Source organism: Rattus norvegicus, chromosome 15 (assembly GCF_021556685.1).
Source record: "Rattus norvegicus strain SHRSP/BbbUtx chromosome 15, alternate assembly SHRSP_T2T, whole genome shotgun sequence".
NCBI lineage: Eukaryota > Metazoa > Chordata > Mammalia > Rodentia > Muridae > Rattus > Rattus norvegicus.
In genome coordinates, this window is record NC_141548.1 from 21,777,213 (window position 1) to 21,800,481 (window position 23,269).

Here is a 23,269-nt window from a genome sequence, read left to right on the forward strand (position 1 = left end):
GAGCAGCTGCCAAGGTCATCAACAACCTCTGGCCACAGCAGGCTGAAAGTCTCAGCCAGGGGGAAGGGAAACACCCCAAGGTAGGGCCCAACACTTGTGTTTATAGCAAGATGAAAAGAGAGTTTTTTACAGAAAACATCAACCGCAAATCGTATTCAGTAAGTTAGGGTTAGTATTTGGTTTATTTTAGTAGTGGGACACTGTGTGTCATTATTTTCTCATATGTTCACTGAAGTGTCACACCTTACACGGTAAATGTTTTAATGCTGAAAGAAAGGTAGGTTCACAGAGTGCTACACCAATCACAGTACACTAGGCAGGCCATGTTCCCTTTTGTCTTTTATTGGATATTTTTTATGTGCATTTCAAATGTTATTCCCTTTCCTGGATCCCCAAACAGAAGTCCCCTATCGAATCCCCCTTCCATTCTTCTCTAAGGGTTTTCCCTACCCGTCTGCCCACCTTCCTCACCCCAAATTCCCCTACACTGGAAGGTCCAGCCTTGGCAGGACCAAGGGCTTCTCCTTCCATCGGTGCCCAACAAGGCCATCCTCTGCTACATATGCAGCTGGAGCCCTGGGTCAGTCCATGTACAGTCTTTGGGTAGTGGTTTAATCACTGAAAGCTCTTGGTTGGCATTGTTGTTCTTATGGGGTTGCAAGCCCTTTCAGCTCTTTGAATCTTTTCTCTAATTCCCCAACGGGGATCCTGCTTTCAGCTCAGTGGTTTGCTGCTAGCGTTGGCCTCTGTATTTGACATGCTCTGGCTGTGCCTCTCAGGAGACAGCTACATCTGACTCCTGTCAGCATGTACTTCTTAGCTTTATCAATCTTATCTAGTTTTGGTGGTCATATATATGGGCTGTATACCAATGTGAGGCAGTCTCTGCTCCAAACTTTGCTTCCATACCCCCTCCTATGAATGCTTTTGTTCCCCCATTTAAGAAAGAGTGAAGCATGTGCACTTTGGTTGTTCTTCTTGAGATTCATTTTGTCTGTGGATTGTAGCTTGTATAATTTAAGCTTTTGGGCTAATATCCACTTATCAGTGAGTGAATACCATGTTTGTTTTCCTGGGATTGGGCTACCTCACTCAGGATGATATTTTCTAGTTCAATCCATTTGCCTATGAGTTTCATGATGTCATCGTATTTGATAGCTGAGTAGTAGTCCATTGTGTAGATGTACCACATTTCCCTTATCTATTCCTCTGTTGAAGGGGATCTGGGTTCTTTCCAGCTTCTGGCTATTATAAATAAGGCTGCTGTGAACATAGTGGAGCACGTGTCCTTCTTGCATGTTGGAGCATCTTTTGGGAATATGCCCAGGAGTGATATAGCTGGGTCCTCAGGCACTGCAATGTCCAATTTTCTGAGGAACCTCCAAACTGATTTTCAGAATGGTTGTACCAGTTTGGAATCCCACCAGCAATGGAGGGGTGGTCCTCTTTCTCCACATCCTCACCAGCATCTGTTGCCATCTGAGTTTTTGGTCTTAGCCATTCTGACTGGTGTGAGGTGGAACTCAGGGTTGTTTTGATTTGCATTTCCCTGATGACTAAAGATGTTGAGCATTTCTTTAGGTGCTTCTCAGGAATTCGATATTCCTCAGCTGGGAATTCTTTGTTTAGCTTTGTACCCCATTTTTAATAGGGTTCTTTGGCTCTCTGCAGTCTAACTTGTTGAGTTCTTTATAGATTTTGGATATGAGCCCTGTATCAAATAAATTGGTAAAGAATCTTTTCCTAATGTGTTGGTTGCCATTTTGTCCTAATCACAATGTCCTTTGCCTTACAGAAACTCTGCAGTTTTATGAGATCCCGTTTGTTGATTCTTGATCATAGAGCATAATCCATTGGTGTTTCGTTCAGGAAATTATACCTATTGCCCATGTGATCGAAATTCTTCTTCTCGGTTTCTTCTAAACAGTAAGCAGAACTTACACTGTGACTTCTGCAGTTGATGGTTTCTGCACAAAACATTGTGTTTTTTCCTATATAGAAATGGCCTCAGTCTGAGATATGTAAAGTTACCTGAAAAGGGGAATAAGATGAGGAACGCTCTCCTGGTTACTGGCACAGAGAGGGCCACACAGGCTTGCTCAGTTCATTGTATTTTCTCTAGCATCTATGTTACATTAATTTGAGCAATAACAAATTATACTGCACTCTCTGAAATGTAGTAGTGATGATATGGTAAAATAATGATGTAGGGTGTAACCCTAACATTGCTCATCAAACCCTGTTGTTCTCTGGGAGGAAGTTTGTGGAGTCTGCCAAGGAGCCAAGGTGGGTGCCTGGGAGGAGAGATAAACCTCTATGAGTGTCCTGGTGGGGAGTGGGAGCTCCAGTTGATGTCTCCCTAAACTCCCCTGGGTTGGTCGCCCTCTGCTGGTTCACACCCCTCACCCCCTCACTGGTAAAGCTGCTCTGGCCCTCCCCTCCCCCTCCATCTCTCATGCTGCATGGGCTGAGCTCCCAGTGTTGGCCTCCTTTTCATCCTGCTGATGCTGGCTGCAGTCCTGTGTCCTGTTCCCCATTGGTACACTCTCTCCTGCCTGCTGCAGGAGACGAAACATTTTGTTAAAGGCTCAGAAAATTTCTCTTCTTTTTAGTATTGTTTTCATTGGTGTGTGTGTGTGTGTGTGTGTGTGTGTGTGTGTGTGTGTGTGTGTGTGTGTGCATGCACACAGGTGCACTCGTGTGCAGGAGAGAGGACAACTTTGAGTGTCACGTTAGGGATGCCATCTACATGGTCTCCTGCTGGCTTAGAATTTACTTGCCACATAGTCTAGACTGCTGGCCAGAAAGTCCTCGGGAACTCACTGCCTCTCTTAGTTTTGTCTTTTTGTTTTTGATTTTGTTTTTTGTTGTTTTCAACATGAGTTCTGCGAATCCACCTCCGGTCCTAGTGCTAGCAAAGCACGTTCTTTACTGGTTGACCCCTTTCCTCAGTCCTATACACTATTTATTTATTTATTTATTTACTTATTTATTTATCTATTTTTGAGACGGGGTCTCAATGTGTAGCCCTAGCTTTCTTGGAACCTGCAGTGTAGACTGGGCTATCCTCAGACCCACAGAGATCCACCTGCTTTTGTCTCCTGAGTGTCGGGATTAAAGTTGCGTACCACCCGGCATGTCCACTTACAAGCCTTTTTTCTTTTTTTTATCATATCCAGATTATTTTCAAATTATGTCTGCGCATATAAGTTCTAGCCTTTTATCCTTTGCTTAACTCTGTTTTCATAACTCACAGAGCCAGCAGTGAGCCTGCAATGCAGCAGATGTGTGAGCCTCCTTTCTCTGAGGTGACTTGTGGGCCAGCCTGATGCTGCAGGGTTCATTAGCTTGGAAAGGGATTGCATGACTACGGTGAGTGGTTACACACACTTTGCAGTAACATTTCTTTCATGATCCTATGGATGAAAATGTTTGGAGACATATAGAAGTTCTATGATTGGAACCAAATCATCTGTCTGTAAAGCCTCAAAAATGTTTTGTACACTCTCCCTCCAGATTAGAGACTTAGAGGCCTCCTATGGGCAGGGCTACTTTGTTGGGAGGGTTAAAAGGACGACAGTTTATGTTATGGAACTGGTTACATAGTTTAACTGAACTTGACTTAACTTTGTACATGGTATCTGTGTATAATTTCACATTTTTTCTGGATTTCCCAGTTCTGGTGAGTCATGATTTTTTAGTTTCCTCATTTTCTGTTGGTATTTTTCCCCTTTCATTACAGATTGTGTTACTTTGGATACAATCGCTGGGACTTTGAATTAGTTTGTCTAAAGGTTTCTCTATCTTACTGAGGTTTTCAAAGAACCGGTTCTTGGTTTTCTTGATTCTTTGTATCTTTCTCTGTGTTTCTATTTCTTTTTCTTAATCTTTAGTACTGCACAACATTTTCTTTTAAAATACAGTCTCTTCTGAGGCAGACAGACCATAACTACAGAGCATCATCAGACAGGAGATAAACAGGATGTACAAGATACAGCAAAATGAGGTAGAAATGTGTCACAACTGAGAGAGGATCCCAAACCAATGTTAGCAGAGGGGATGGAGGGCCAGTGTGCCCTCCCCTGTGCTCTATCCCTGGATTCTTTGCTATGACCCCAACATTGCTAGGGCTCAACCTGCCCTGCCATTCTGCCCTGCCATCCTGCCCCATGCTCGTGGGGTAGGTGCTGCCGCTGGGGACTATCTTCTTGTGAAAAGCTTCCAAACCTGGAAACAGAAAGAGCCCAGCAAAGCAAGTGTGGGGACCTTAGGTACTGGTCCATTATCTCTTACCTAGCCCCTTGTGATGCTGCTGCCTGAAAGGACAGCTGGGTTCCCAACCTCACTTCCCTGCCCTGGTATCCCCACCCCCACCCCAAGATCTTAGAGATTCCCCTACTCTGTGCCCCATGGAGGGTCATCTGCAGCATCACTCGAGGCTACTTTGAGGTATCCAGTCCTGCACTTGGTTGGCTGGCTCCAAGGAGCGGCTTGCAGAGAACAAACATGAAGGGGACACAGCAACTCCCCTGTTCACCCTCCTCTGCTCACATCTGCCCTCAGCACTCCGCCCCTGCCATGTCTCTCATGGCAGCCTGAGCATCCAGAAAATGACGGGTAGGAGCTGTAGGGGCAAAGCAGGGAGGTTAAGGTGGGACAAAGATGGGGGGAGGGGGTCCTTTCTTGCACCAAAGATTGTGAAATGGCCTGAGGGGCCAAGGAGGTGAAGCCTTGTCAAGAGAAGGAGCAGGAGGGATGTGGTTTGCAGAGAAGGGCTCTGGACCAGAATCATAGGAAAACACCCAGTTCCCTCCAGGCCCTCCAGGTCTAGCCAGACCCAGCACTCCACAGGGACAAGTAGACATCCCCACATAGAGACACAGAAACCTTTCCAGGGCACTGCTCTGCCTTGTCACAGGTGGCCTGGGTCCTAGTAATCAATAGTTTGCCCAGCCAGACTTGTGGCCAGATCACATTCATGCCTGAGGAAATCCTCTTAGCTTTTTATTGAGCATCTCTGACAGAACCTACTTTCAGTCACATAGCCTGAGAACCTTCTGCCTGGGTCATCTCTAAGGCAGGAAATGGACAAGAGTACCCCCAACTCTCTGGAAGGTTTGCAGACCAGTGGAAGCTGAGGACTGGGGCCCAAGGTGGAGAATGGCAAGAAAGCAGCAAGCCCCTTCCTCTGGGGCCTCTGACCCATCCTCACCTCTTGCTTGCAAGCTAGTCCTGGGGAGGAAGCTCTTAGATACATTGTTTCTATCACTGGAACAGCAGTATGGGGCTCATGTCTGGTCTTCCTCATTAGCCCAAACCTCTCTGGTCTGGGAGAATCTACTCCCCAGGGACGGGGCTTGTGGTAATAGGAGAGCAGCCAAACTCAAACACTCTTTCTGAGGTCAGTTTCTTCCTGAATTGTCAAAATAAAACAAAACACATCAAATACAAAATACATATTACAAAAATAAGAGACCTAAATTATTAAGCAACCTGCATTTCTGGGACTTCCCCTCAAAAAAAAAATGAACAAACCAAAGAGCAAAACAAAAGCCTTCTTTGGGTAGTTTTTATCCTTGTCCCACCCCTAAGACCCCAAGATATCAGGTGGGTAGGGTACAGAGGAGGCCTGGGGTACCTGGTCCACCTTTCTCAGCCTCCAGGCAAAAAGAACTTCTGCCAAGAGTCTCTGCAGTGTTAATCAGAACATGAGGGAGGGTGGGTTAAAGCACAGCGTCAGGGAGACACAGGGTGAGGCAGAGACAGAAGCAGAGGGTGATAGATGGGGGTGGGAAGGAGGAGCTGAAAAGGAAGGGGTAAGTGACAAAACCCTGAGGAGGAAACTAGGCCAGTACTGAGAAAGTAGAATGGGAAAGTAGGGTGTGGTCCAGAGGACAAGAGACAGAGGTTAAGGAGAGAGAGCAGGAGTTCCTTAGGCCCCGATGCCAACTCATGTCAGGTGTGTCTGGTCTGCTGAGCAGAGATGGCGAACCTCCTGTCCACAATAAATAGGAAAAACTTGAGTCCACCGGCGCTTATGGCATCAATCTGCAGGCAATTTCCTTCCCATTTAAAAAAAAATCCACCAGGAGAGCCTTTCTTCTCCCACCCCACATTCATCACTCCTTTGGCCAAAGACATCTCCACCTCAGTCCCCCCACGCCCCAGGCAGAGTTGACTTCCTCTGCCACCCTCAGTGTCAGGACCCATACAGTTTGTCCCACTCAAATAATGAATACAGCTCCTTGGGAGGAGCCCGAGGGCCCACCTTGGCTAGAGCAGCCTCCATGTCTTTGTAGGAGAGGGACCTGTGCACTCTGGAGAGGCTGGCCTGGGCTGCTGCCTGCTGACACAACTGCCCCAGCTCACCCCAAAGAAGCCCTGGGTGCCCTGCACTAGGAGGCCAGCTCCAGCTCCCTCAGAGCACAGCAAAGGCTGCCTGCAGGAGGTGCACACCCTTGACAGGGCAGGAGGCCACCAGGCCTTTTCCCATATGCTCAGCAGCGTGTTACCAAGCTGGGTGGCAAGGCAGTGCCCCAGCAGCGCCTTGCATCAGCCGCGGGGCCTGAAGAACAGCGCCATCCGCGGAGGGTGCCCTGACCAGCCATGTCTAACCAATGCACCAGGCGCCCACAGTCCACCATCCTGCCACTCTCCAGCTCCAGCGCCCTGGGTCCACTCCTTTGGCGGGCTCCCCTGATGGCTCCTGGGAGCCTCTGTGCATGGCAGGAACATGCTCTGCAAACTTGTCACAGGGCTCCAGCTGCGGGTTGTAGGCAGGGGAGCCGGGGACCTTGAGAGCACCGCTGCTGCCATCCTCTGTCGCCCCGGGTGGCTTAGCTTTCTCCCAACACTGGACATCTTCTGAGGTGGGCTACTACCCTTACTTGCGGTAGCGGGTCTCCGTGCCCTCGTCCACCCCCTTGTGCTTCAGCAAAACTCCATGGGCTGGAAGCCGTAGGGCGTGGACTGGGGTGGCATGGGCACAGGCAGGGGCGTGGGCCTTGCCCAGAGGGTAAGTAGGGTGTGAGCAGCAAGGCAGGTGGTGCGAGTGCGCATCTTAGCTGGGCTAAGCAGCATAGCCGGCCACCAGGTAGTTAGTTGTAGGGTGGCGCTGAGGGCCCATAGCTGGTTGGCGCCACTGGAGGTAGGAGTGCAGCCCTGAGCCCTGTGCTTGTCTGAGCACCTTACCAGGACGCCAGGTTCCCGCTTCTGTGGCCTGCGGGTATGATTATGATAACCTGCCCAAGACATCCGTTGTCATAGCATTTTATAATGAAGCCTGGTCCACACTCCTTCAGACAGTTTACAGTGTTCTCGAGACTTCCCCTGATATCCTGCTGGAGGAGGTCATTCTGGTAGATGACTACAGCGACAGAGATCACCTGAAGGAGCCCCTGGTCAAGAGCTTCACAGCTGCCCTAGGTGCACCTGATCCCTGCTAGCAAGAGAGGACCTAGTGCAAGCCGGCTACTGGGAGGTTTCTGGACTGTCACTGTGACTGTCATGAGGGGTGGCTGGAGTCCCTGCTGCAGAGGATCCACGAGAAGGAGTCGGCCGTGGTGTGCCCGGTTATCGATGTCATTGACTGGAACACCTCTGAGTACCTGGGCAACTCCGGAGAGCCCCAGATTGGTGGCTTTGACTGGCGCCTAGTATTCACGTGGCAGGTGGTCCCTTGGCGGGAGCGGAAGTTGATGCGGACTCCTATTGACATTATCAGGTCTCCAACTATGGCTGGGGGACTGTTTGTTGTGAGTAAGAGATATTTTGAATACCTGGGGTCTTATGATACCGGAATGGAAGTCTGGGGAGGAGAAAACCTTGAATTCTCCTTTAGGATCTGGCAGTGTGGTGACTCTGGAAACACACCCTTACTCCCACGTGGGCCACGTCTTCCCTAAGCAAGCTCCCTATTCACGCAGCAAGGCTCTAGCCAACAGTGTCCGAGCTGCAGAAGTGTGGACGGATGAACTTAAAGAACTCTACCACCCCCGAAATCCCCAGCCCGCCTGGAACCCTCTGGGGAGCTGACAGAGAGAAAGAAGCTTCAGCCCAAGCTCCAGTGTGAAGACTTAAAGCGGTTCCTGGCTACACTGTACCCAGAACTGCATGTGCCAGAGGACAGGCCTGGTTTCTTCGGGAAGCTTGAGAACAGAGGACTACGGGGGTACTGCCTGGACTATAATCCTCCCAGTGAAAACAATGTGGAAGGCCACCAGGTCCTTTTGTACCTCTGCCACGGGATGGGTCAGAACCAGTTTTTCGAGTGTACATCCCGGCAAGAAATACGGTATAACACCCGCCAGCCCCAGGTCTGCATAGCAGTGGAGGAAGGGAAGGATCCTTATCCCGGATCTCTGGAAAGATACCGTTCCAGAGAATCAAGAGTTCATCCTACAGGAGGACGGCACGTTAGTCTACAGGCAGAGCGGGAAATGTGTGGAGGCCACAGAGGAGGAGTTCAACTCTGCCTTTGCTCCGAACTTGCGAGACTGTAGCAACTCAGACAGCCAGAGGTGGTCCTTCAACGAGCGCATGTCATAGTGCACGGCCTTGTCAGGGAAGGAGCCCACCGCAGCTGTGGGCTGTGTGCCCAGTGAGAGGGACAAAGTACGTGGTTGTCATCTGTGAATGTGTTGGACTCCACAACAATGTGAATTACATTTGTACAGATTTGGAAAACTTTAAAAATGTCTTCCAGTATCCAGTTTTCTAAGGGCTGTCCTAAGATGCTGCCTTTGGTATTTGGGAAGCTTAATGCACGAACTGCATTTTACCCATGGTGCCTTTTATTCTCATTAGCAGAAAGGGTAAATATTTTACTTTGTTACTTACGAAGATTCCCGGGTGTTTAGTATACTTGACACAAACTGGTAATACCTCAAATGTGGACTGGTAATACCTCAATGTCATCAAGTTAGAGTTCTCTCAGGGGGATGAGATGGACACTAGAAATACTGTCTTAATTTCGTTTGGTGTGAGTGGGTGGGACAGTCTAGATTTATACAAGAAAGAATGCTTTTTGCTTATGTGCTGATGCCACAGTCAAACCTCCATCACAACGCTCATACTGACCCAAACAGGCTCACCATCTCTGAAAGCTCAAAGAAAGAATATGGTTTGCCAAGGTCCTACAAACTTGCGAGTGTACATTTCCAGCAATGTCTAGTGGGAGGATGTCTAGTGACTTAGGAGGACTTAACGACTGTGACTGGAAAAAGCATTCATATCACTTCTAGTTTTTAATCAAAGGACAGTTCCAGGGAGAAACGTAATGTTCTACATGAAACTCAACTTTAAAGTTTTTCCCTAAATACTATTTGATTGTTTAATATATTATCTATAATAGTATTTGGTAATAGATATAATTATTAAAATAATATCTGATTATTGAGAGTTTGTCATGAGGCAGCTGCTGTGGCCATGCTGGACAATCCTGATGTCTCAGTGGCTCTAGATCAGCTACAGTGACCTGAGGGTGTGGGTCCCTGGCTAGAGTGCCTGCCTACCACGTATGGAGCCCTGGGTTAAGTTTCCAGAACCCCATTTACAGAAATCAGCTTGTCTGCACACCCCTAATCCCTGCACTTGGGAAGTGGAGGCATGGGAATCAGAAGTTTAGGGTTATCACTGGCCACACAGAGAGTTTGAGGTGAGGCTGCGCTACATGAGACCCTGTCTCAGGACAACATCAGTCAGAAGGTAGACTGCGGACCTTATTTTTGTCCCGGTCAATTGCGAAAACACAAGTGTGATTGATTAAAAGCGTCACTGAATTTCTACAAAAAAAAAAAATCTTGGCATAACTCGAACCGAGCAAGTGAAAAACCATATGGCAAGAAATAGAAGTCTCTTAGGAATGAAGTGAAAGAGGACCTCAGAGGATGGGAGGTTTCCTGTGTTCATGGATCATCGTGAAGGAGCATGGTTAAAAAAAGGTCATCTAAACAAAAGCAGTCTCCAGATTAAAAAATCTCCATCAAAATGCAACTCAATTCTTCACAAAAAAGAAAAAGAAAAAGAAAGAAAGAATGGCCCAAACAATTCTCAATAATATAAGAACTTCGGCGCGAATCTCCATTCCGGCATGAAGATGTACTGCAGAGAAACAGTGAGAAAAAGCTTAGTGGTGATGGTAACACAGACAGGTGGAGGAGTGAACTAGAATTGAAGACCCTTAAATAAACCCACACACCTATGATCACTTGTACTTTGACGAAGATTCCAAAACAACTGAATGGAAAACAGAAAGCATTTTAAGAAATGACGCTACCTTCAGTGGTGGTCTGCCTGTACCAGAGTGCAAATTGATCCATTTCTATTTCTTTCTACAAATTTCAAGTCCAAGTGGATCAAGGACATTAACATAAACCCAGATCTGCAGAAGCTAATAGAAGGGAAAGTGTTGGACAGTGCCTAGAACACATTTGCACATTGATAATATATTTATGTTTTCAACAGAGATTTTGACATATGTCTTCATAAGGACCGGATATACATTATCTGTTACATAGATTAACTGAAGATTAAACTCCATAATTTTTGTGACTTACTTTTATTGAAATTTCACATAGATGAACCCAATCGATATTTTATCTTCTGTCCTTGCACCCATAATAAATCTTTAGTTACCTCGATAAAAATTTTGAAAAAATAATTTGTATTTTTACTCCATTAGGCTTCAATTCACTGCCTCAAATGACCCTCAATATCAGCTGTCCCTCTCTATGTTCCCTCCATTGCCGCCCTCTCCCTGTCACTTCACATTCAACATTCCTGTCCTGACACTGTCCCTCAGCATCCATGAGTGAACTTGTACTTCCCTAAATGGGGACAGTCTGGCCCTCGTCCCTAGACCCTCCCACTAAACTGATCAATCACACAGTCACACAGATTGAAGAATTAACATTCAGATTAAAGTGAATACGGACCCCATTTGTCCTCATTGTTCTGGATCACCACATCCAGGATGATTTTACAAGATCCATTCATTGTCCTGAAAATCACATGCTTTCCTTTTTCCTTTTGTAGTTATTGATCAGCAATCCAGTCTGGAAATGCACCATGCTTTCTTTATGCACTCATCTCGTAAGGGACCACTTGAATATTTTCAAATTCTGAATATTATAAGAGAGCGTCACTGAACATGGTGGAGAAAGGGTGTCTATACTAGGATGAGTCAACATTAGGATATATGCCTTGGTGTTGTGTCTTGAGGTTTACCCATTACCACCGTCCTGAAGAAACTGCATTCTGATTTCCAAAGTTGCTACAGAAATTTGCATTGCAAATCTACAGGAGAATCTCAATGTTCCCCTTGCTCCATACCCAGTAGGAGTGAATTCTCTTATGTGTTACTAAACTAAGTTATGAAAGGTATGAAAAAATATCTCAGAATAATTTTGATTGGCATTTCTGTAGTGTCCAAGGATGATAAATATTTAATATGAGTTTCTAAGTCATTTAATTTTCTTCATCTGTGAGTATTATGCTTATATATATAGCCCATTTGAATTACGTTTTTTTAAATATAGTGTTTTAGTTTTTAAAATATGTTTTATATAAGCCCATTAGTGAATGTGCACAGGGAAATAATGTTTACCATTTCTGTAAATGCCATTTAAAAACTCATTAATGACAAGTTAGATAATGCTCTCTCAGTGAAATCACAGAATTGGCAGACAAGTTGTAAATAATAGAATTCATTACAAAAGTCCAGGACAGGGACTGGAGACATATGTTTGAGAATTTGAATCCCAGAGGACCTAAGGGGCAATTAACAATTCTCTTGTCACATCGGGTCTGAGTGACATCCACTGCCCTCTGCTGGCCGCTGGCAGAATTGCATGCAAACGAATATGGGGAGGTGGGAGGGAGAGGACGGGCACTTGGGGTAGCACCCACATAGAGGTAGGCGTTCTGGGGAGAGAATAAGGGTTTTATGGGATGAAACTGGAAAGTGGCATAATATTTGAAATATAGATAAAAATATCACTACAAATTGCAAAAAAGTAATAATTCAAAACTCTAAGACCTCCGCCCAAAAGAAGTTATGATATATATCAAAATGAACTCATAAAAGCATCATTATCAATAAAAGAAACAAACCAACAACAAAAATAGCAAAAATGTTCATTCCTCTAAAATTGGTGGAATTCATTAAATGTGCAGTCATAGCTGATGCTATAATTCAAGGAATCCACAGGCACCAAACTCTGTGTGCCCTGAACATTTTATATTCCCATAATGAATGTTTTTATTTCCTCTAATGTATTAGAGAAATACTTCTGTGTTTCTCCTTTCTTTGTCATTATAAAGGAAGCTAAATTTTCTGTGAGCACAGGGATAAAGCGAGGATATTTTTCATCATGAAGGTTGTTCCACAGAGCATGACACTCTCTCTGCATCAAGAGCACAGTTTCCTGTGCAGCTCTGGCTGGCTGTGAACTGATCATGAAGCCTAAGCTGCATGAGACTTGCAGAAAACCACTGTTGCCTTACACTTGTGCTCTTACAGGAGGAAGAACCACACATGACTCAGGACGGTCTTGTGAGTGAAGGGTTAAAGGTCACATTTTTATTTATACACAAACATTAATTTATTCAAAAACATTTTAAATTGGGGAGTCAATGAGTTCAATATATATAGCCTTAGGAAAATGTCATATTAATTAAAAAAAACTAAAGTTAACAAATGAATAACAAAACTTCAAAATTAAACAAATAATACCAAATGCATAAAACAACCAAACTTCAAACTAAAAACCAAATATAACAAGTAAATTAGTCAGCATTCAATTCCTGCTGATCTTTCAACATGTAACTCCAGCCTGTTGCTGGCCTTGCAAACACAGCAGAACGGCAGGGAAGATGGTAAAAATCTCTTCAAGAGGAATGTAGACCTGCCTCATACTGGGTGGTTGGTTGTTGATGGAAAGTCATCAAAGGGTTAAACGTGAGGCCTTTTCCATGCCACATCTCAAGGTCTTTCAAATTCAGCCCAAGATTGGTATGGTTACAAGGACTGCGATGAGGGAGGTGTTGTCAATCTTTGCACCCTCAGTGCTCCTGGTGGACAGGTCTGTCTCTGAGAGCTGTAGTCCTGGTCTGGGCCATGGGCAAGCGTCTGCTGGAGTGTTCAGACCTAGGGGTGGAAAAGGCCTGGTGAGGACCTGCCATGTCACTTATCCCATACACAGCAGCACAATTCAGCAGGATAATCCAGGATGATCTTTCATCTGAGGTCATTTTCTCATGCCCAAGACAGAAGGGTAAGAGATCCCACAGGCCTGCATATTTTCCCAGCTTTAAAACTGCTAAAAATTGAACAGTGAACAGCAGATAATACCAACCATCCATATATATTATATTTTAATATCATGTAGCAGGGTGTCAACGTCAGTTGAGGAGAGATGTGAACAACCTAGAAAACAATAGGAAGGCCTTGGAGGCCTGTCCATCACTGAAATGAAGACTATTATTATTCCTCCAGTGCAGGAATATGCCTGGGGTCCACTTACAACCTCAATATCCACAGAGACCCAGAGAAACAATATCTCAAGAAGTACATGCACACTGAAGTGATATTATATTTGGCAAGAATATGCTGCATGGAAATCTTGCCAAGGGTAGGCATTGAACTCTAATGGAAATACTCATGCAGAAAATAAACTATACCACTCCTTTGTTTATGGGTATCGTAAAACTATTTGTGGGGAGACTTAAAGGCACTGGGTCAGATAATACAAGAAAGCTCAGACTGGAGGGATCAGTTCACAAAAGCCAGAATCTCTATGGATCACATACACTTCATGGACAGAATTTCTTTTAAAATGGACAGGAATAATATTCTGAGCTGCTCCTAGCTGACAGATGCTGAGAACTATGTAGAAAGTCACACACCCAATAAGACAGTTCATAAGCACAGGGAATCTACTTGGGTCCTCTCATCCTGTGCTTTCAAATCATCTCAGTGACACCGAAATGATGCCGCATCTTCCCAGCCAAGGCCTTTTGCTCAGTGACCAGTTTTTTCTGATTCAGGGCGTCCTGCAGACTTTCCTTCATTCTCTCCTCATCCTGGTCATTAGAAGATTATATTGTCCATGGAGACAGGCATGTATACAGAGACCGACAGACAGACACTCAGACATACACACCTTTGAACTCACCCCAATATATTTGTTCACACATACACGCAGAGTATTTTGCAGAATGTGCTTAGTTTCCCAGTTAATGATAATAGAAGAGATCACCCAGTCTATTATTGTGGCATAGCCTAAAGACAGCTCAGCCAATAAAGTGTATTCCCCTGAAAATCAGAAATTAGAAATGTGACATCTAGGCCTGTTAGCAAAGCCTGCTTAGCAAGGTCACAAGGCTGTGCACAGGAGGCTGATTTCAGGCAACAGAGCACTGGGTGGGGGCAGGTGAGCCTCTTCTGTCCTCTGCTCACTGTTTCCCAGTGCATGCAAAGTGAGCTGCATTTTTCAATATGAGGTCCCTTTAGGATACAGTACCTGACAGGGCAGCCAAACTACCAGCACAAACAGCTAGGAAATCTCCACAACCACAATCCAAGGTAAAACTTGTAATGGGATGCTATCAGATATAATTCGAGTGAGATAAGGCTGACTGATTCAAAGTCAAATGCTGGCAGGTATAATCAAACTCAGCCACAGTCCATGGAAGGGCTGGACAACATTGTACCTTTTCACTTTCTGACTGGTGGACTTCTGGATAGTTTTGCTTCATGGCTGCTCTGAGGTGAACCACTACAACACTAATGTGCCACAGTTTCTCTGCTGACACCTACTTCTTGTTCTGGAATCGCTGTGTCAAAGGTTGAACTTTCACAAGAGTTGTACATGGCTTCTCACAGGGCTACCCATTTGACACCTCCGGCAATGACTGAGGGTCATCACTTTCTAAACCCTCCTCACAGATGATTTTCACTCAGAACAAATGGTTTTGAATAACAATAGTTAAGAGTGCCACAGCCCAACACAGGCTGAGTGCTGTGGACTATTTTGAGCCTAAGTTTCTGTCTGAGGCAAAGATGTGATTCCACCTCAGCATAACTCCTGGACATCTTCTGCCTGCAGATTCAACTCTAAGCAAATTAATCTTTCAATTAACAAATTCCAGAGCAAACTCCAAAGCCAAGATATATTCAACCAAGTTTAGGCGATTCTGGAAAAAAAGTGGTGGCAGGTAATGATTAACATAACCAGGATGTTGAGAAGACACAACAAGCACATGACCTTCCAGTGTTACTTTACACCGAGAGCAAAGGAGGCAGAAGAGCCCTGATTCAGCAGTTTCCACACTCAGGTACATGGATTTCACACAGCAGCCTCTCCTCACATCCCTGTACCCCATTCCTGAGATTTCTCCAAGTAATTTCAATGTTGATGAATAGTTTTCCCACTGTAATAATTTCAATAGTAATCAATACCCCATTAAGAACAGTTTGAAACTAATTGGAAACATTGTGTTTCTTCTTCTTCTCTCTTTTACATTTCTATATGTGTACACATAGACTAATACAATATATATAAATATGTGTCTGTGTTCAGAAACTTGTTGTGTTCTCACACACACACACATATATGCACAAACACACATATACACACACTTCTATATGTAAGCACCCATACCGCAAACACTTAAAACAAGCAACTCCCAATGTAACATATGTACCATAGCCATAACCATGTTCACACATCTGTGCCCAACGACATAAACACACACACACACACACACATACACACACACACACACAGAGTCAGAGAGAAATGGAGAGGGGGAGGGAGGGAAGGAGGGAGGGAGGAGAGAGAGAGAGAGAGAGAGAGAGAGAGAGAGAGAGAGAGAGAACAGAAATCATAAGTGAGAAGCAGAAAAGAATGAGGAGGCCATCCTTCTGGAAGCACAGTTGTTGAATACAGATTAGGCAAAGGAAATGTGTCAAGTGAGAGCGTAGACACTGCTCTCCATCCCTTATAGAGTAAACCTGTACAGGGAATGCACTTCTTGGGCACACGAGGTTGAGAGAGTTGGAGAAAAATTTCCCTTTAACCCTCACATATCTCACACAAACCCTCACCCTGAGAGAAGCCTTTCTTACATCCCTGTTCATCCAGTCAGCTCCAGGACAGAAGCCCCAGGAAAGAACACTAAAACACTGACATAGAACAGGACTGACAAACTGCTTCTCAAGCTCTGTCACTGTAAACCACGATTTGGACAGGCAGAAGGGACCATTTTCAATGTACGGGGAAAAGGAGAGAAAGTCCACAAGCCCCATCATAATTGACAATGAGAGCCATTCTTTTGGCAATTGAACTGAACTCTACTCAGTTCTGTGCACTACAAAGACGGCTACCACATGGCATCCCTCTAGCATAATGGCATGTAAGTGTGCAATGTGTGATCAACAGATCCCCTTAAGGAAATGCATTTTCTAGTTGAGCAGGAGGATTTGGTTGTCAATCCTCCAGTTTCTTGCATGAAGCTAGAATCACAGAAAGTTTTGTAAATGGGCAAAGAAATGAACAACTGGATGAGTCCTAGGAGAGTTTCTGGATAATTTGGAGAAAGGTTAAATTGGTTTGACTTGGTTTATGCTTAGATATCAGGAAAACCTGCCCTTGATGCTTCATTCATCCTACCTGAGGCTGCTTGTTACTCGGATTTTCCTACTGGCTTCCCCACAGAACCTTGTTGATTCCTTAATGGATTCTTCCAGTGCAATCTGATCCCTTAGAAGCCCTTTGTACTCATTCCATGCTCTCTGGGCATTGTTCTTCAGCTCAAAACACTCAGTTAGGAGGGGGCAGAAGCTGCGGCTGAGACACAATGAAAAAATGGTGAATCCCAGCCAGTCTCCAACTTCCTCCCACTTCTCCAAGTCCATTCCTCCTTCTAGGATCCTGATCTGAAGAGAGCCCCAGATTATAGTCCAAGTTCACTGTAGCCATGGAGCATAACCTAGAGAGAGGACAAATGGAGAAAAGAGCAGCATTCCAGAAGACTCAGGGCACTTCTCAAAAACCTGACACCATTGATTCAAGTTTTTCCTAGAAGAGGACTTAATCGTTATGTGTGCTTATATGTCCTTTTTATTAGAATGTCCCTTGGAGGCCAATCTTTCTATGTGTCCTGTGTGTGTGTGTGTGTGTGTGTGTTTGTGTGTGTGTGTCTGTGTGTGTGTGTGTGTCTGTGTGTGTGTGTGTCCTGTCAGAGCCCCAGAGCATCAGGATTGATTGATGACTCCATCACTGTGCACACATTTTCTATGTACAGGATCCCTATTTGGGAAGGACAATGACTGATGAATCTCACAGTCTCTTTCCATTTGTTCAAACTATCTACAAGCGGTAAAAATCCTAGAGCCTTCCTTAGAGACAGGCTTCCTGGTCTGCTTCAAACACTATAAAGCCTGATCCTCACTTTACTTCAAAGATAAGAATGGGCTGACACATGCTGTGCCTAGTGCTGGGGTCACAACCTTGTAAGTTACTCACCAGTACCAGTCATTTTCCAGTGTAAGGTTTTTACATTTGACCAAAGCGGTATTGATCTGCTCGCTCATTTTCTTCATGTCGGTCATCACTTCCTCGTGCTGCATCATGAGCATCTCAGACTCAAACTTGTTCCTGTGGCAGGGCGTGGTCCAAGGATCAAATAACATTATGAATGAAGGATTCAAGAATTACATGAATTTAGACTGAATCCTGAACTACCCCAGCCTAGGACATGTCACGCCCTTGCTCCTTGGTACTGGGTCCATTTGGTATTTATTAAGTTTATTATTATGGCCACGGGGACAGCAGTGCCAGGAAACAAAAGCAGGGAGCTGATTTGCTTGAGCTCCCTGACAGGCTTTGAAGAAATAGACTAGCTTGCCAAGAACATTCAAGGGTCCTGTGCCAGGATCCAGGCTCCAACTTAAACCCATAAGGACTATTCTCCTGTTCTTAGGTAACAATTCTCAATCATAGAATCTATTGCTACATGAAAACCCAAAGGAACATGGACAGTATTTGCAGGGAAAAGAATTTATAACACACACCAGGAGATTCCCATGTGCGTCCACCTGAGCAGATGTGAAATGTTGTACTGTTCAAAGTGAGGCTCTCACCCTCATCATCATCATGCCATGGAAATTGACACAGGATAATTCTCAGGCCAAATCAGAACAAAGAATACCCAGATCTTAAGTTATACACACAAATGCACTCACACATGCATACACACACACAAACTCACACAAAACACACACACATTCTCTCTCTCTCTCTCTCTCCCTCTCTCTCTCTCTCTCTCTCTCTCTCTCTCTCATACTATTAGAATGCCAAATAAATACAAGAATGTGGCATTATCTCAAAATACAATGAATAAAATCAGAGAACACCAATGATACCCTGTTGACAGTGCAGTCACACACTGGGAGGCAGCAAGAGGGATTAGGTCCCTCCAGCTCTTCACAGGACCTATTGAACCCAAAGCACCTCCACGTCAATTACAACAATGATTGGTCATAATCAGAGCACCTAGAAATTCCCACAACCCAACAACTGTCCAGGCTACTTAAACCACACAATGAGAGCTCACACACTACTACCCTCATTCCCAGACTGTAATTCAGGCCACAGGCTATGATTTACGTTTGTAGGAATCAAAACAGCCTGTGCCACCATCTCATTCCCATCTGATCTTCACATTCTGATGCAATCAGGAAAGTGATTTTGACCATGAGGACACCCTGCAGTTGTAGTCTACTGTGATGTGAGGAAATGTGGATTTAACAGAACTTGTACTGTGACTACCTGTCATTTAAATTCTTTCCTGGGTAATCTGCCAGGATTCTCCTGAGTTCATCTCTCTCCTTTTGCATCTTGTGGAGAGCAATTTTGACGTTCTCCAAACGCCTCATTCTCTCCTCTTCAACAGGTGTTATGGAGGGTTGGGATGATGCCTTCTGATCAGACTCTGTAGGTAGATAAACCCCAGTGAACAGGCATATATGTGGACACAGTGTCAAGGAAAACTATCCTTACTCTAAAACAGAAGTCTGAGGATGAACAGTTCTACAGATACAGTGACTCCCTGACAGAGCAAGAAAGCTATCTTTGAGCTGAACTCAGCTAGGTCCCTGTTCCCCACCATCATAGCCATATGATGACATATGCCATCATAGATATAGACCACACCTCCTACAGCCATTCTTCTGCCACTGAAATTCTAAAGCTGGCCTAAACAAGAAGAATTGGAGGACCTTCTCAGCTAATGTCTGATGTGAGGCAGGTAAGTCCTTGAGTCCAAACTGCTTAACATCTTGAATCCCTAGTCACGTGTGTTCAAGGACAAAGTAACTGAGACCTTGATATATGACCAGGAGAGTATCCCTCTTGGCATCAATTACCCACGTAATCTACAGGACACTGATGAGAGGAAGTGCTTCCACAGCCTATCCTGAGAGAGACACTTTGTTATTCTTACAGTGGCACATCCTTGTATTCTTTGACACTGCCCATGACATTAAAGAGATCCAAGGAAAGCCCCTTGACATATAACAGGTCTTGGTTCTCTGTCAAACTAATGATCAGAAATTGTTGAGTCTGGGTCAGCCATTTAGGAAGACTGAGGCTCTAAATCATACGTCTTACTCCTGGAAGGACCAGTTCAAGCCAACCTCCTCCAGGAAGCTCCCCTTGCCCTGCCCAGTACTCACTTGACCTCCTCCCAGACCTTTCCATTCGTCTTGTTCTCCAACGTGATAGAAGGCTCGCCTCCCTCTGCCTTGGTCTGGTCTCTGCATGGATATGATTGTCCCTCTGAAAGAGACTGAGGATCCTGGAGAACATGCCTCCTCGGGAACCCATTAGGAAATGAACAGAAATCGCTCAGGCAGTTGGTGTCAGCTCAACACTGCTGACATCACAGAAGATTCTATTGTCTCCTGGATACAAGAGAATTTCCAGGGAAGACACTAGCGGTGATGTCACTGGGAAATGCCATAGCTTACTTGCTAACTACCTCCACCCAGACTGACCAGGTTCTGCAGTGGCTTTTCCAGAGACTCACTTTTGAGCGAGGGAACACCCATTCGCACACTCTCCTTCCAGAGCTTCAGAGTTCTCACTGCTTCATTACAGCTCAGTTGCTGAGGAGAGGGAGAGTTGGTTAAAGCCTTGATATGGATAGAACATCTTTGTTAACAGCCAAATATCTAGAGACCCTCAGTGAGGGAGATTCTTCTCCCTGAAATGTATGAACCCAGGGTCCATGCATGTGACATATACTCCAATTCCCACAGTTTTTACTGTTCCCCAGAGGCCAATATTTTTTCCTACACCTTTAAATGTATGCAAGTTGGAGGACATTGTTTCACAGACTGTGCCTTGAGAGGGGGCATGGTTTCAATGTATTCACCCATGTTTGTTCCTGAAATCTCTGTCTTACAATCCCATTTTGTACAATGAAAACTGCTGTTTGCTGGCAACATAGGTGTTCAGGTATAGGGCAAACATCAGATTGTACACTTTCTGTCCATTCTTAAAAGTTAAAATCCCCAAAAGTGAGGGAACTGAGACCCAAGTGAGAGCCATGGAGGGGTTTGATTCTAAATCAATTTAAGGTTGTGGTCTGAGTCATGGCCATTTGGTAGATATGGGACCTCATCCTACCTACCTCATCCAGCACCCTGTAGCTGAGTGAGATACACAAAGAGAAAAACATCCTATGCATCTGCACAGACTGTAAGGGAGAAGAATGATTAAGGCTAATGGAGAGCTTGGCTGATTAAAGGGGCACCTCGTGCTGAGCAAATGATACACGAGTTAATTATCAAGTGTTTATAATATCCCAGAACCTGTTCTTGAAGCCATCTTCACTCCATCTCATTCTGGCTTGAGAATCATGGAAAGCAGGTGCAGTGACTTTCCATAAAACTAGGAAAACTAGATGTAGATGTCTCCATCTTCCCTGAAAGCCACGACTCTGAAGAGAGGATTCTAACCTGGATGCTTAGACCTTTAGGCACCATCTCAAAGAGACTCCTAGAAAGGGTGATATTTAAGCTGACTTGAAGGACAGTGCTGTTTGGCTGTTTAACCCATTTCTAGGTTTGTCAAATGAAGACAATGACTGTTTCCCCACAAGTCTTTTGGAAGAAGAACATGAAAACCTTAAAAGCCACAGGACTGTGCCAGGGAAGTGAAGGGTCTAAGTGGTCACGGTCACCACTGTTACTGTTGGCATCATGAAGCAGGAATGAGAGACGGTGTCCACACAGCAGTGACAGGTGAGAGGTGAGTCTAATGGAAGTCAAGTTCCTCATGCTCTGGACTGAAATAACCAAGACACTGACTGCTGTAGAGATTGGAGGCAGAGGCTAAAGAGATTCCTTCTAGGAATGTGTGTCTTTCCTGAGAGATGTTCCTGGGTGGCCTTCAGTGCTCTTAACCACAGTTACTCCTACTGATAATGATTTCTGAGGTTTGTGTCCCATTAGGGTCAATTTGTTTCATTGTGGATTTAGAATCTAGTAGGCATGGGAGGTCTAATGCTGTAAGAAAAAGTATCTAGTCTCAGAATGGTGGTCTGGGGTTGTTCTGATCTAGGTAGCAATGTGACCTCAAAGGCAGCAGAGAGAGTCATGATTTGAGGCACCTCACAGAGCTCTGAGGAAACTACAGGGACACAAGTGACATGAGGGCATAGATGGAGGCTGACACAGGAAAGTAGGGGTCTATCTTTAGGGTACCTCCTACTCCCACCTTATATAGAATCTACCTTAAGCAAAAGACTAATTCACATGAGATGGCCAGGTCTTTCATCTGATCACCTCCTAAATTTCAATGATCAAATTTCCTGTCATTTTACTTCTACTCAAAACCCCAATTTACTGGTGTGTACTTGTGTCTGCAAGTTACTTTGAAGCAAACTAATTAATAATAGTGAATAGAAGCTAAACAGGACTGAATAAAGTATGCATATGAGGACACTAGCTAAAGATTTTGTGTGGGTTTGAGGGGCCAAGGTAGGAGAATGCTAGAGCGTGAGGCAGAAGAGGGTGGGTGGGAGGGGGAGCAGGGGCATGGGGCTAAAGGGTGGGATGGGGCTTGTGGAGGGGAAACCAGGATGGGAGATAACATTAGAAATGTAAATAAAGTAACCAATACAAAAGGAAAAATATAAAATCAAAAGATGTGTGTGGGGAAGCCTGGGATCTTTGATCTGAGAATGCAGGCCTCGAGGGAGTCAGTAAGCTTCGTCTCCCATATGTTCCTCAGGCTTCTCTTTACAGGCTCCTTATCCATATCCATCAGCCACAGGGTGAAAATTTCAGGAGAAGACAAACAAAGTAATGGAATTCCTTCCTTCTGAAAGCCTTTATCTTTATCTGTGGGATGATTTTTCTCCCCAACAGTACCGTGCTTACTATAAAACCTTTAAACTTGTGGACAGAGCTGAAGAAAACTTCCAAGCCTTGCGTTTTCTGTCTGTGATTTCCAACGTGGACCCCTGGATCTTCATCATTTTCAGGACTTCAGTATTCCGGACTTTATTTCACAAGTTTTTCCCAAGACCTCTAATCTACAGAAACTGGTGTAGCCTTTCCTGGCGAGCCAACATGGAATCCACTTTGTCATGGCTTTGCATGTTCTGGTAATCTGAAAATACAGCAAACATCAGGCAAAGAATCATGGTAGAAAAAGACTTTCAACTTAAATCCTTAAAAAAAAATACCTCCCGGGCTGGAGAGATGGCTCAGCGGTTAAGAGCACCGACTGCTCTTCCAGAAGTCCTGAGTTCAAATCCCAGCAACCACATGGTGGCTCACAGCCATCTGTAATGAGATCTGATGCCCTCTTCTGGTGTGTCTGAAGGCAGCTACAGTGTACTCATATACAATAAAATAAAATCTTTAAAAAAAAAAAAAAAAAAAAAATACCTCCCATGGGGAGCTAGAGAGATGCATCGGCCCTGAAGAGAACTTACTTTTCATCCAGAGGACCAGAGATTGATTCCCAGCACCCACTTCAGGTGCCTCACAACCTCTGTAACTCCCGCTCCAGGGTATCTGACACCACTGGGCTCCATAAACACCTGTACTCATGTGCATGTAACCACATGTGAGCATACACACACACACACACACACACACACACACACACACAGAGAGAGAGAGAGAGAGAGAGAGAGACGTAAAAGTAATTAAATTTAAAATATCTCCCATAATTAAGACATCTACTTTTAA

At 44.8% G+C, this 23,269-nt stretch overlaps 1 protein-coding gene and 1 pseudogene across 1 annotated transcript; one reads left to right on the forward strand and one right to left on the reverse strand.

Moving 5' to 3' along the window:
• Positions 1 to 6,979: 6,979 nt before the first annotated feature.
• Positions 6,980 to 8,547, forward strand: LOC148000886 (polypeptide N-acetylgalactosaminyltransferase 12 pseudogene; annotated as a pseudogene).
• Positions 8,548 to 12,553: 4,006 nt separating this feature from the next.
• On the reverse strand, positions 12,554 to 19,937 carry LOC148000887 (uncharacterized). The gene is made up of 3 exons (XM_087587192.1): positions 17,529 to 19,937; positions 16,674 to 16,850; positions 12,554 to 13,147 (listed from the first exon to the last, which is right to left on the reverse strand). Exons 1-3 carry the CDS (start codon positions 17,693 to 17,695, stop codon positions 13,063 to 13,065), a joined length of 429 nt encoding a protein of 142 aa, XP_087443318.1. The 5' UTR covers positions 17,696 to 19,937; the 3' UTR covers positions 12,554 to 13,062.
• Positions 19,938 to 23,269: the final 3,332 nt, after the last annotated feature.

What these genes read in the sequence shown, in the direction of transcription:
- LOC148000887 (XM_087587192.1), bottom strand. Translation starts at nt 17,695, where the DNA reads ATGTTATTTGATCCTTGGACCACGCCCTGCCACAGGAACAAGTTTGAG. An exon ending in CTGGAAAATGACTGGTACTG is followed by an intron (nt 16,851 to 17,528) that starts GTGAGTAACTTA and finishes ATTGTGTCTCAG; the next exon opens with CCGCAGCTTCTGCCCCCTCC. An exon ending in CGAGTAACAAGCAGCCTCAG is followed by an intron (nt 13,148 to 16,673) that starts GTAGGATGAATG and finishes TTCCACCCCTAG; the next exon opens with GTCTGAACACTCCAGCAGAC.